The 13828-nt window shown below is 42.9% G+C and overlaps 1 protein-coding gene across 1 annotated transcript; it reads left to right on the top strand.

The window, feature by feature from the left end:
• Positions 1-466: 466 nt before the first annotated feature.
• rec8b (REC8 meiotic recombination protein b) lies at positions 467-11205 on the top strand. The gene is made up of 18 exons (XM_034560001.1): positions 467-555; positions 687-755; positions 1043-1185; positions 2276-2351; positions 2867-2984; positions 4136-4211; positions 5165-5232; positions 5896-5977; positions 6620-6686; positions 6838-7015; positions 7495-7629; positions 8255-8330; positions 8944-9089; positions 9320-9359; positions 9471-9546; positions 9621-9716; positions 10321-10427; positions 10751-11205. Exons 1-18 carry the CDS (start codon positions 500-502, stop codon positions 10840-10842), a joined length of 1701 nt encoding a protein of 566 aa, XP_034415892.1. The 5' UTR covers positions 467-499; the 3' UTR covers positions 10843-11205.
• Positions 11206-13828: the final 2623 nt, after the last annotated feature.

Here is a 13828-nt window from a genome sequence, read left to right on the forward strand (position 1 = left end):
TGTAAAGGATGTGTATGAGTGAATGCAGGACAAGTACAATATACTGCATTAATCTAAGCATAAAGTAGCATAACATGAAAATGAGTACTGAAGTACTGAAGATAACTCAAGGAACCAATACAAGTATTCATTATGTATGTTTCTTAGTAGACTGCAGTACTTAAGTAAATATTTTAGATGCGCATTATCTACCATAATAATAGTAACTGATACGTAGACTAAGGCTGTACTCTCACTATTCACATTTCTATCTCAAAACCCCAACTATTACCGCCTAAACATTAATCCTCTACCTTCCCGTTTGTCATTGAACGCATCGCGACTGTTTACTTTCAATGCGATGAAGCTTCGCAACCTGATTGGTTCATTGCGGTTCTAGCGCTTGAATTTCGCGCTGAAACATACCGAGCTTTTAATAGTTCACCATTAGATTTGTGAACTATATTCCCAAACCGGTACCTGCGCCCTCAAAGCATCTGCGTCATCTGGAAAGTCCAACATGTTTTACTACCCAAATGTCCTCCAACGCCACTCTGGCTGTTTTTCTACAGTCTGGTGAGTGTTAAAGCTAACGTTAGCTTATTAGCTTCTGTTAAATTAACATTACAAACTAGCTTAGCCTTACATGTCAGATTCTACTATTCTAAATATATGGCATTAACATCCAAACGTGTCCCGTTATTCAGGTTAGCCGCCACCAGAGGCATCAGGGTCACTCGCAGAGAGCTCCTCAAGGTCAACGTCAGCCGAACATGGTAAGAATGTGTGTTAGTTTATCTGTCTAATCAGCAAGGCTAGTTCATTTGATTAGTCAGAAAGTTAGACCAGCTAAAAGATGGGTTTAGTTTTCTATAATATATATACGGATTATTCTGTCTTATTTATCTTGCCCATCTTATATTACTTGGAAATAGATGATTTTTAACAGTGTGCTGAGATCATAGACAGGATGCCTCTTCAGCAGGATCCAGCACGACTTGTTAAAGATTAAACGCACCGTAAACTTGCATCTGTAATTTTGTTGAACATTTTATCGTTACAGCGGGGATGTTTTGGACTACGTGACAGATCAGGTTCCTCCACCGCAACCCAACCTACCGAGACCTCGGTTTTCCCTCTACCTGTCGTCTCAGCTGCAGTATGGAGTGGTTGTAGTCTACCACAAGCAGTGTGACTTCCTGCTGGGTAAGGGAAAGACAGGAAGTGGAGCAAGCAAGAGTAGAAGTTGTAATAATCATTCAAGCTACATTTCTACATACAATATACTGTGACCTTCTGCTTGGTGATAATGGAGGACAAAGTGATCATCATACTGTACATTCAGTTACTGTGGCAGAAGTGTAGTTTTAAAGCATATGCCAGAAGTCAGTGGACAAAGTGAGATAGTAGGATTTAAAACAAGGGAACGTCTTTTCCGGCTGCTTACTCATCCATCTGCAGGAAATGCAGTCAGTCAGCTAGATGGTTTTCAGTTTATCAAGAAACATTATTTTCCATTGGTTGGTTTTCAAAGGGAAGCTCAAGGTAAAATGTGAAAATCCAGCAGACCAATTGTCTGTGTCAGTTTCTAAATCTAGAAATCTCAGCTGTTCTGGCGTGAAACCGTAATAATGTTATTGTCGTACATCTGCACAACGCTTGTTTCCCAAATCACCTTTACGACTCTGATTTAGAAGCCAATAAAGAGCTGATGAATGCAATATCACCAAACACAGTAACAACAGTCTCTGCTCATCTAGTCTTAAATTACAGCCTGACATTGTATTGCATCTGACAGATTGACTATTGTGCTGTTGTCATGGTTGATGAAAACAGTGAAATACAATGCGTAATGAGAAGCAGGAGAAGAAGCCAAGTCTGTTGTCTGCAGTGGCTCTGGAATAATTTCATCAATCAGTAAAATAGATTAGAACCTCCCAAATCGGTCAGAGTACAAAATATGGTTATGTTTTATTTCATAAGCATAGCATGGTGGAGATTGTGCCTTCAGTTTCATAATATGCTCTTGCATGGATAAACTCAGAGGTTATGCATAAGAAGCTTTTCCACACAACCTTAAATGTGTATAAAGGATGCCTTGTTTCCTTCTTTGCCTCCTCCTCTTGTGTAGAGGGAAGGCAGAATAAGGTCACCTTCATTGCATTTGCCATGTCAGATATTTTAGATATTGACTTAAATGTGACCTCTGCTTCTCTTTCTGCAGGACAAAAACGGCCCTTCGAAGAGGTGTGTGTATGTGTGAAAACTTAATTTTAACCCATTTTCTGTTTTCCAGAGGAGGCTCAACATACCATTAACCGCCTGCTGCGCTCTAAAAGATGCATATATATTGACATAGCTCAGTCTGACAGGTCTGCACACACACTCACACACTCCACATTTTTGATCATGCGCAGTAGACTGTTTTGTTACCTTGGGCACCTAAAGTTTTAAGCTGTGCAGAGATTGTATGTGTTTTGGGTGAGTAGACGAGCTCAAACGCATCTGGTGGAATATTTATGAGGGGAATTGTTTTGGGGAATAAAGACTGTGAAAAGGATTTGGTAGTGTTTTATTGCGTGAGTAATGGACAAATTGAGCTACTTTCATACGAACGGCTATGTTAATGTTTAATAAGCCATGTTATGTAACAGCAGTAATGTATGAGCTCTCATTTCTGCAGACGCAATACATCTTTAAACATTCTGCTCTTATATTAGAGGCTGTGTGCCAGTAATATTTTATCATTTTATAAACCCGTGAAATCAACAGTGCGGACAAAAGTATGCACAGTGTTGCATTAGCCACACAGCACTGACTGGGATCGCTGATTTCATATTTTGAATAGTAACATTGCCGTCTTTCACTCTCTATAATTTTCTGGCAGGTTGACCTTGGATGTGCCTGACAGCATGTACATGATGGAGGAGGCTGAGGGAGCTCATAACCCCTTCTTCGGTCTTATGGAATCACACCAGCTGCCCAGCCCCTACAAAATACAGCAGGTACAGTAACGATAAAGGACTCCTCTGATATATGACGGGATGTAATCTAATGTCTCTGTTTCGGTCGCGTAGCGCATCAAAACTCAACTAATATAACATTTTATCTGTACACAGTCACCATCCCCAGGTAACCTGCGCTCTATATCAAATATTCACTCTGTAAATATGAAGCAAGCTGGATGTGTGCTGTGAACAACTTTTGTCAGCAGCAGCAGTAGCCCCTCCATTGTTAACTGGTATAATGATAGTGGTGCAGCATTCACCATGAATAACAGTAGCAGTAACCCAATAAACTAATAAATAACTATACATATATCCAACCCACATTACCCAAGATACTCGTTATACATATACAAAGACACGTACCCTGTATCTATAGCACGATACATTTGTAACAGTTAACGTTTAAAAAACTGCAGTTTCCAGAACACATATTCCCATGTGTGAAGAGCAGATCATTAACGAGGCCAGGCCTCTTGTGTAAGACCACTTGTGAGCTTTGGCTCTTTCTGTAACACTTTAGCTTTTGATGTCCAAAAGAGTCGCAAATTGCTCATAATAGTAAGTAGGTTCATCTGACCACATTCAGCACAGGCGCTAAACTGCTTAAAGGGACTACGGGTTTTCTGACGACCTTTAGAGCTCGCACACCTATTTAAATGCAGTACACCTGATGAAATACACTGTCATGATGTGTTTGTCCCGGGTTTTCTCCCATTAACTCCTAATCTACAATAGCCCAGCCCTCAATGCTGTCCACTGCCGTCGTCAGAGTAAATCACAGTAGATGACTCTTACTCTGCGTGCTGTACATCTGGCTGAACTTTGTCCTCCTTGTAATCTTTCCCAGTGGAAATAGCATGTGTTAGCACTCAAATTACAGACAGAGCAAACATGTGGGAATATGAAAATAATTTATTGGGCACTGCCGTGGAATTTAAAATATCCCTAAACTGGACTGTGGCTTTCAGATGCAAGTTAGCAACTGCTGTATCTTTAGAGTCAGTTTATATATCAGACAGGCTAAAGGAAAAGGAAAGAAACAGAAAACATACTCTGAACAGCCCGAACCGTATGTTCACGCACAACACATTTTATATATATATATTTATGTATATAATATTGTATAATGTCTGTATCTATATTTCTAGCTAATGTCGGGGATTGAAGCAACGGGTTCACAGCACTCCATGGTGCACAGTCCCCACAGCACACTTGACATCGATGGTGAGACTGATATTGTAACATTTGAGAGACGGCAGCTGTGTCTCGTTTTCTAGGTGTGGCTCCACGTTTCCAGACGAAACACGTAATTCCTCTGAAAGAGGCCTCACCTAAAATGGGACACAGCTTACTATAATACAATGTTTAGTATTAAGTGCCATTCATTAAAATGTTTTTGTAGGTCTCTGCGCTTTAAATAAACCTACTTTAATAAATACATGTCTGACTTACAATGTGTTTGACAGTTTCGCAACGGGATAATCTAACAATCTTCAAAGGTTTGAGAAATGGGTCAGTTCATTAGTTTGGATTCTCTAAATGGGGTCCTTTAAATAAATATTCTGGAAGGTTCCCTGAACATCTTGGTGGGTCATGTGACAGGTCATGTGATTTAGTGTTCCCATAACAACAATTCCAAGATGTTGACGCCAGGTTGTGACAGATCTGACACAAGTAGCTAAATTAAAAAAGGTAAGATTCAACCATTTAAGAATAATACTGCTTACATAACATGTTCATTATTATATTGAACCTGCTGTGAACACTTGAACAAACTGATATAAAACAAATTAGATAAATATCGTTATGACATAAGTCACATCGGGAATTTAATCTAAAAATGTCACGAAAAACCTAATGTGACTTATGTCACAATAAGAAACATAATTATGATCTGGTTAGTTAATTTTGATTCAATGATATTTAGCTAATAGATTTTATATTGTTCAATTCCAAGCATATGCAAACAAATGTAAATAATAAAATCATGTTATATTATTTAAATTATGAATAAAAAAAGTTTACCATTAACACCCAATGTGACATACATGTAACATTTCAGATCTGTCCCCTATCATTTTCCTTTTGGAACAAAATTGTTGCTATTTCCACTAAATGTCCCTCTTGTGCTGCAAACACGCTCTTAACACGGCTCTCCTCCTGCTGTGTTGAACCAGGTTTCAGGTCACTTCCGGCTGCCATCTCCCTGAAGGAGAAGGAGCAGTTCGGCATCACCGCTGCTGAGGTAAACTCTCAGGAAACATCCCAGTCATCAGTTCTCGTTGCGTCAGGTGTCCTGGTGAATCATGTAGACCGCGTGCCTCCAGCATCTTTAGTTCAGGTCATCGCTATGTGATGAGGAAGTAGCATTAAAGTCAGTACATATTCTGTATTATCCAGTCCATTTATATATTTTCACTGCTGAAAAAAAGAGCTAATAATTATTGGAGACCTTTTTTTTTTTTTACAAAATGTTTTTAATAAAAACACTGACTGTCCTGAATTCACCGCTCGATGTCCACAGCGCTTTAAAAAAGTCAGAGCCGTATTATGCCGGTCATAAAATTCTCGGGTGTTTATGACAGCAGGTCTGGGACCAGCAGGACCTCCACACACTATTACCCTCCTCGGCCTGTCACCTGGCGGACTGATAACGCTGCTCCTGAAGCGCCATTAGCTGATGAAGTTCATTTTGGCTTGACGAGATCTGACTTAATTACATCAGCCTGCACTCAGTGTTTATTAGCAGAGATACGTGGCTCACATTTCGTTAGTGTTATTCATCACTGTGGATACTAAACAGACCAAAGCCCCATTGCTTGTATTTGCTTCTTGTCCCCCATCTCTTTATTAAGTACTTCAGTCCTCTTCTGACTCTTGTCTGTCTCTAATTGTCTCTCTATAACAGTATTTTGAGGGAGACGACCTTCCCGAAGCCACAGCCAGAGAGATCGACTTGTTGATGGATCAACAAGATCATTTCCATAAAGGTGTGTGCTTGTGTCTTTGACATTTAGCTCAGTGTGTGATGAGCATTGCATTGGCTATCTTGTTATTTTTGTTGTTTAGTCTTACTGATGGTTTGTACTAAATTCAAGGATTTGTGCACTTTATCAGTCCCACGGTGTGTTTCTTTTCTTGTTATATGTCTGCACCACTCTTAGCAGCTCAAATTATTTGTGCCACGGCTGTAATTGAAAAAAATGAAAGAAGAAAGAAAAGCAATTGTGACTTTGTGAGAGCTTTTTGCTACCAGAAAAAAAGAGGTTTATTTCCATGAGGCTTTCAATTCAGAGGATGAATTGAGAGGGGAACATCGCTTAAGTCTGAGAAAGCCTGCCTTTCACAACCGACTGCTCTTCTATGTCACCGACACGTTTGTTGTCTTTCTCCATTCACCTCCTGCATTAAAACGGCAGTGGGAGAGTCGAGGGGGAATTTGGTCACAGTTTTGGTTCAACAAGGAGAACCAGTTTCTTTAATAACGCAAGTCATTCTGTCGTAACTCAGCTCCTTACAGAGGAGATCCTTTTTTGGTGGGGGGGACATGTGTTCACTTGATCATGCGTTTGTTTGTGGTCATTAATTGTGTCACTGTATGACACTGAGTTATGTACACGTGTGTTGAACAGAAGTGAAAGGGCCGCAAACAGACGAGCGAACTGGGGAACATGAAGGATCCGTGTCCTCTGTTGACCGGTGAGTCTTTTGTCACTATGATTGTAAGTCGTCTGCAGTCAGTATATTTAGCTCCGACCCTCGTTGACAAACGGCGTTACGTGATAAATAATTAGATCAAAAGGTCTGTTGTACTGTAAGGGTGTTTGTGTGTGCGTGTTATTGTATCCAGGCCGGGAGCAGAGCGGGACACTGTGAGGCTGCTCAACGATGAGTCGGGTCATCCTGCGGAGGTTCCTCAGGCAGCTGTTGCCCTAGAGATGACCCCACTGCAGGTTGCCATGCCAACCCCACCCTCCAGAGCATCTGGGAGAGAGGGAGACAGGGACCCAGAGAGTCCCTGTGAGGAGGTGAGGGACGGGTGTGATGCTGTTGGTTCACTTGTTTGTCTTGAGTGTGAAGAAATACTAATACAAATGTAATTGCTGTACTCGCACAAAGTTATTTAAAGCATAAAGGTCTCTAGACATGATTCGGAGACGCCCTGTCATTTCCAGAGGCAAACTTTCCTTAGTATAGTATCTATTAAATCCAAGTTGAGGGCCTGTCTCCACCCATTATGACACTAAAAGGTAAATTTCCAGTGCATGTACCTGCTGTCAAATATGATGACATGTAGGAAACAGAAGTGTTTGCTGTCATTAACTTTAATTTACATTCCACAATGTGACTCATGCGCAGCTAGTTTCTTTTTTGGAAACCGATCATGGAAAGCACATGTGGGTGTGTCACACAGATTTATAGATTCCCATCTGCATGATGTGTGATGTCCATTTACAGATGCAGTACTGTAAACATTAAAGCTGTGGGCTTCTCACTCTCCCATTAGATGGTGGCTGCTCCTCTTAGGAAGCCCGGAAGAGGTCGCAGGCGTCAGCTGGTCTTCGCAGACCCTCAGGTCCAGATATCTGAAAGAACGATGAAGGAACAGATTGTAAACCGGCTGGCCGAGACACTGAAACTGGTACATGAAACACGCTGAGATTGTTTTCAAGTGGATCAGCTGATTAAAACATTCCAGTCATGTAAAGGGAAGTTTGGTTCTCTTAAAGGTGCTTCTGCTGCTTTTTACTCCAATGACTGAGCAGTTTTTGGACCTAATTAGGCTTTTTCGGTGATCTCACTCATACAGTGCCAGCACTTTAAGAAAAAAACATCCCCCTCTCTCCCTCTCAGCCTCACGTCATGGCTTGATCACACCCTAACACCATACCAAAAGCACACACACACACTGAAGAGGACCAAGGGTTCACTGACACTGACCAATTTCAGTAGTTGGCATTCTGTAATCAAAGATTAGTGTCTATTCACCAGGGTGTCCGTTAATTAAAGTCTAGCTCTCCCGTTCTCTTCCTGCTCTCTAAGCCCACTGGGATGGCGCTCATTGATTTTATTTTTCTTCTGCCTTTCTTTTCTTCTTCCCTCCCTTCTTCCGTATTTCTTTAATTTCCTTTGAGACACCATCATTGGCCTTCAGCCTCTCTCTCTCTCTCTCTCTCTCTCTCTCTCATACTCACTGTGAAAACAAGCAAAAATCGTACATGAAACTGTGACTGTGTGCTAATATAATATGTTGTTCTTCCTCTCAGTCTGAGGTGTTGCTGGACTTGCCCTCCCTGACCATGCGTGCCACACCTGCCCAGCTCTTTGTCGCCCCCTGTGGATGTCAGTGCTAAGTGCTACACTGCCCCCCAGCTGGGGAAAAGCCCACATTATTGACTGAACATTGACAACCTATTATTCCCTGGCTTTTTCTCAAATAATGGAGCCAAGCCCTCAAGAGGGAAGACAAAAAAGAAACAAATCTTATCAACAAATGTGTTATAAAGACACAATAAATAAATAGATACGGTGAAGAAAATCTCATCTTAATCACTGACAATAACGTTAAACCCCAAAACAACATATGTAGCAATAACAATGGGAAGAGACTATAAAAAAGATTCTTCCAAAGTCACTTTACATTTTGATGTTTTGAAAGATGCAGGTGCAGGAGATCGGCAATCGTCTGTGTAAAGATCCCAATAAATAAGTAAACAAATTACATGTTCAAGAAAGTTTAATGAATCTTAATGACCGTCAACTTGCTGTGCAGTCAGAGAGCACGAACTTTGTGGATTGATTTGTCGTCAGCAACAACCTTGTGGGGCTTCCGAAACACTTTATGAGCACGTTCAACAGCCTTTGAGTTGCATTTCCACAAACTCTTCACATCAGCTGTGGTTAAAAGAATTAAATAAATAAAAAATACTGAGCATGACCTTTGACCCCTCCACAGCCCTCCTCCATGCTGACCTCCAGTCACTGTGGAAGCAATGCGCCTCGCCCACCGACCTGCCCGGACACGAGGAGGAAGAGGAGTCTCAGCAAGACAGAGAGATACTGAGAACAGAGAGGAAGAGGAGGCAGTCAAGCATGAGGGAGGTGGGTCCGTGAAAAGGATACATAATGAGCCAAAGTCAAACAGTGCTATCTGTAGAGAGACAAACGCTAACGATTCTCACCAAACCCGAGAGGGTGAAACTGTTGGAAACGATAGTAAAGGTTAGCCAGCTAGCCGGCAGTCACAGCTTGCCAACTGGAGTGTTCAGTTCAGTGGTGAGACACATTAGATTAGATTCTATTTCATGAAGCTCGCTCTCTCCCTCTCTCAGATATCCAGTGAGTCAGGACTGCAACCCGCTGAGGGCTCATGTAAGAATCCCTCCTCTCTCTCAGTCACATTGCATCAGTCTTTCAGGTCCTGTTTTCGCAGCACGCCATTCATTTGCTGACCGCTTCTTTATGACTCCGATATGCAAACAGCTGTAGTGGACGGGATGCTGGACATGTCCAAGGAGGACAAATCCGTCAGCGACGCGATCACTCCCGCCAGCAGATGGTAAGTGTTGGACGGACGGACAGCTGGATGGATAAAGAAATAGATCACTGTGTGTGTGTTTTTTGTGTGTGTAGGTCTCCACAAGAGGAGGCCCAACTACGAATGGAGCCTATAGCGGAGGAGAATGTCGACATGCCCGAGGCTCAGAATGAGGCGGAGGACATGCTGAGGTACTTTATTCAGTGGACACACACTCGGGACACAAGAAAGGTTTCAAACACACACCCAGGTGGACCACGGTGTTACCCTGTACATTATTAGAGGACTCGCCTTCATGCACTCCAATGTGAGGAACACTGCTGGCTATTTACACTCTGGATGACAAACACACGTGTGACACTGGATGGTAAAAGATAGGCAGTGGGTAGTCCTTTGTGTTGAGATCTGGGGACTCCGGGTTCCAGCATCACTGTCAAAATCATCCCGAGGTGATGAAGGCTTTGTGGCACGGCCTGTTACCCCGAGTGCCTGTGTGAACACAGGTAGACTGGCCATGGAGGGCGAATCAGCTTGTGTATATAAAGAGTTATTTTAGTCTTTTATGGGGTTGTTTATGTTTGGAAAAAACATGTGTTTCCTCCTTAACTAATCCTGCAAGGGTACAGTGGTCATCTGTTTTAACCACAGCTTTTAACAGGAGCTGTATTCAAGCTTTTTGCTCCATCATCAGTCCAAAATTAGCACTTCAAAAAATAATTCTAATATCATATCTCTTCATATTTCTAATGGAAACAAAATATTGGAAGCCTAATTCCTAATATGCCTGTCTTCCAGCTGGATCTCCTCCCGCCTCCAGAGGTTCGGGGAAATCACCTTTGACTCTCTGATGCCCCCAGAGGCTGACCGCACCACTGCAGCACACACACTCTACAAACTGCTGGGTGAGGAAATCAAAAGCTGCTTTTTCCTTGTTCCTGTTCGCCATTTGATTTGCATTTATGACTGAGAAATGTATTTAATGTGGACATTAAGAGAGATCCTAGGAATGTTAAATAACTGAGACAAAATAAATCAACAGTAGGGACAGTTTATATATGTTTGCATATATAAGAGGAAACATATATATTCTTGACTCTGCTTTCCATTTGCCCGTTTGAAAAACCGTTGCACTTTGATGCTAGCTCAAAAATACATATTCTATTTTATATACTCGTGTTTTGGAGTCTTATCTGGTGTTGACCTGTGATGTGTGTCTCGTCTTCAGAACTGCTGTCTGCTCGACAGGTGACCGTACAGCAGACTGATCCCTTCAGTGACATCACCATAAATGCTGCAGTGCTCAGGATGACCGCTTGAACATACACACATACAGTTACTCACACTAAAGTGCCATAGAGGTACAGTTCATGTTTTGTATTTTAAATTGATGGGTATATTGAATGAATTTGATAGCTTCAACAACAGATCACATAGGTTAAATGTTTTTATATGAATTGTTAGATTTAGTGTGAAACATTGAGCTGCATCACTTTTGCAAGTGTTTTAATTATTTTTAACCATCTTAAATCTGGTTTTAATTTGTTCATATGGTTGTATTTTTAAATATGTATACCCACCGAGTTTATCAGTGTTACATGATCTAATGTCACAAACCGTTATTGAAGTTTTTAAACTTCTGGACGCAACATGTTTTGTTATACAGTTTGTATCTTCTGTATGAATTTTATCCAGTATACTGATTTTTAATTAAGCTTTTTATGCAATTTGCATCTGCTGTGAGATTTCTTTTTTTTAATCAATTTGAATTATTTTAACTAAAAACTTTCAATAAAATGTTTTTCCCTCTGTAAAAAAAAACGTTATATTTATTCTCCCACACTCTTAACATATTCATGCCCGATAAACTTTCTGTAGTTATAATAATATTACAATCAAAGAACATAAGTGCAAAAAAAAAAAAAATCCAGCAGTTTATTTTAAATGTTCTAACTTGAGTGTGTGGTGCAGGAAAATGTAGAGAAACTACTGAACTGCACCTTGTAAGTACATCAGCACCTCCCTGCCCCCAACAGGGCCATGTTGTGCCTCGCTGGCAGAATAAACTCACGCCTCAGTAATTCTACTGTTGGAAGTGTTTGCCCGTTGAACACACCGGGGCCCGTCAGGGTGAGCACCGAGCCGAGGTCAGGGCTGAGGTCACAGAACAGAAACCCTGGCCTTGCATCGACGTCGTAGGACGGTCAATTTGTTGGTGCTGCTTGCGATGCATTCAGGTTGTGGTGCCACGCCGGGAAATGTCCTTTGCACTGCCGTGTAATGTTTTCATTAATGACTGAGGCCAAAAATACCTTTTGTTATTGCCACTGAACATAAGGCAGGTAATTAAAAAAAGGTCAATATATCAGACTTTAGAGCAGCACAAGTATTGGCAACATACACTAATAATAACCGGACCACAACACCGGCATATGTTCACCGTCTACAGCAGCCGTTGTGGTGAACTCGCGAGCAAACACTTGCTTAATTACACATCCAGCAGACATGAAGCAACGAGAGCATTCCACCGAGCAAAAGTAAGCCTGAAGTTCTGGTCATGACCCACTTAATGAGCAGAAAGCCAAACATGTGCTACCATAACCTGATGTTGAGGCAGCCGACCTCCCTTTGGCTCTACACATTCCCGGACCTTTACATCATCTGTATCCCTCCGCAGTGCTGACGTAAAGGGGATTTATTGTGGCTGCCCATGGAATGTGACATGCTGAGTCCAGAGTGCTAGTTTAGTGGGAAAAGATCCCTGCTGTACTGTACAGGACACGGACACACACACACACACACACACACACACATTTGTGTAAGTTTAGAGCAAGAACACTTATTTCTAAATGTGCCGCTGCGATGTGAACGATGGCGTGCGCCAACCTCGGGAACGAGAGACACGGTGTGGGTACGGGCGGAGAGAATCACCTCATTACACTAATAAAAATGGCCGACCACGCTGAAACCCGATAGTATCTCTCGGCACATTGGTATGCGTCGCGTAACCAAATGCATGCGTTACATACAAACATCCAGGCTGGAAGTGCTCGGGGTCACATTCCTCCTCCACTCACTGTCAAAAACATGCTCAACTAATACCCTGACTTCACCCGGGCCCGGTCAGCCCGATTATCCACAAACACCCCCACCCGTCCATCACCCTCCCTGACAGTCTAATATACCTCACGTCGGAGTGGCACATAACACACATTCACACCGGCTGCTTATATCAGAGCACAAGTCCGTAGGCCTTAGAGTCACACTTCCCAAAGGCCTCCATCAACAGAAGAGGCAGGGCTCTGAATCACCAGCTCAGAGGAGAGCGGACCAGCCAGTATCTGCAGCAAGGCGACGCAGAGATCCAGCATCCATCACAGAGATAATAGAGGGGGGTGGCTGGGGGGAGGGGGGGAGACGTCACTTTCTTCTTGTTTGAGGTACCGATAAGAAAGTCAAGCTGGCAGCGGACGAGACAAGGGGCCTGTTGGAGGAGGGGGAGGCCGATGCAGAGCAGGCCGGCGGAGGACCAGACATCCCAGCAAGCAGGGAGTCCCCCGGGCCTCGGGGCAAAACGGTGCGTGTTGAGCTGGAGTGGGAGATCCCCATGTCGGTGACCCTGCCCCTCCAGATGGAGCCCGACCCGGCGCACCAACCATTCCCCTTTCTGGACACGACACTGGCCGACCTGGGCATCCAAGAGTGAGTCTGCTCTGTGTGTGCGTGCGTGCGTGCGTGCGTGCGTGTGTGTGTGTGTGGGGGGGGGGGGGGGGGGGGGGGGGGGTTCTGAAGAAAGCGATTTCATGTTTAATAACGTGTTGTGTGTGCGTGTCCAGGTCAGATGTGAAGGAGAGGGTGGTGTGGGTTGACACCAAGAAGACCCAGGTTAAGAACAAAGCAGGGAAGCTGAAGGAGAAAGAGATCACCATCCTCGAGGTACGTCTCTTAAGATGACAGATGTATACTGGAGCAAACAAAAGGACGCTCGAGGCAAGAGAGTAGAACAACAGCCGCTTGGTTTCTTCTTGCAGGTGAGAGTGAAAGCCCAGAAGCCTGGAGACAAGCAGCTCCAGGAGGTCCTGTACAGCACCGAGTCCCACACTGACCGCTCCTTCTGCCGTACAGGAATGAACATCCTGCCCTGGAAACACAGAGGCACCGGTCTGTCTGAAGTAGTTTAACTCAATCAATCCAATATTTACCTCCTGCAATTTTACACTTGGGATGTTTAGATTTGTAATGCATCTTGTGTTGCCGTTTCTGGGGTTATTCTCTTTATTAATATCTATAGCTCATAGTTCACCTT

The sequence above is a fragment of the Cyclopterus lumpus genome, chromosome 20, assembly GCF_009769545.1.
Source record: "Cyclopterus lumpus isolate fCycLum1 chromosome 20, fCycLum1.pri, whole genome shotgun sequence".
In the NCBI taxonomy this organism is placed as follows: domain Eukaryota; kingdom Metazoa; phylum Chordata; class Actinopteri; order Perciformes; family Cyclopteridae; genus Cyclopterus; species Cyclopterus lumpus.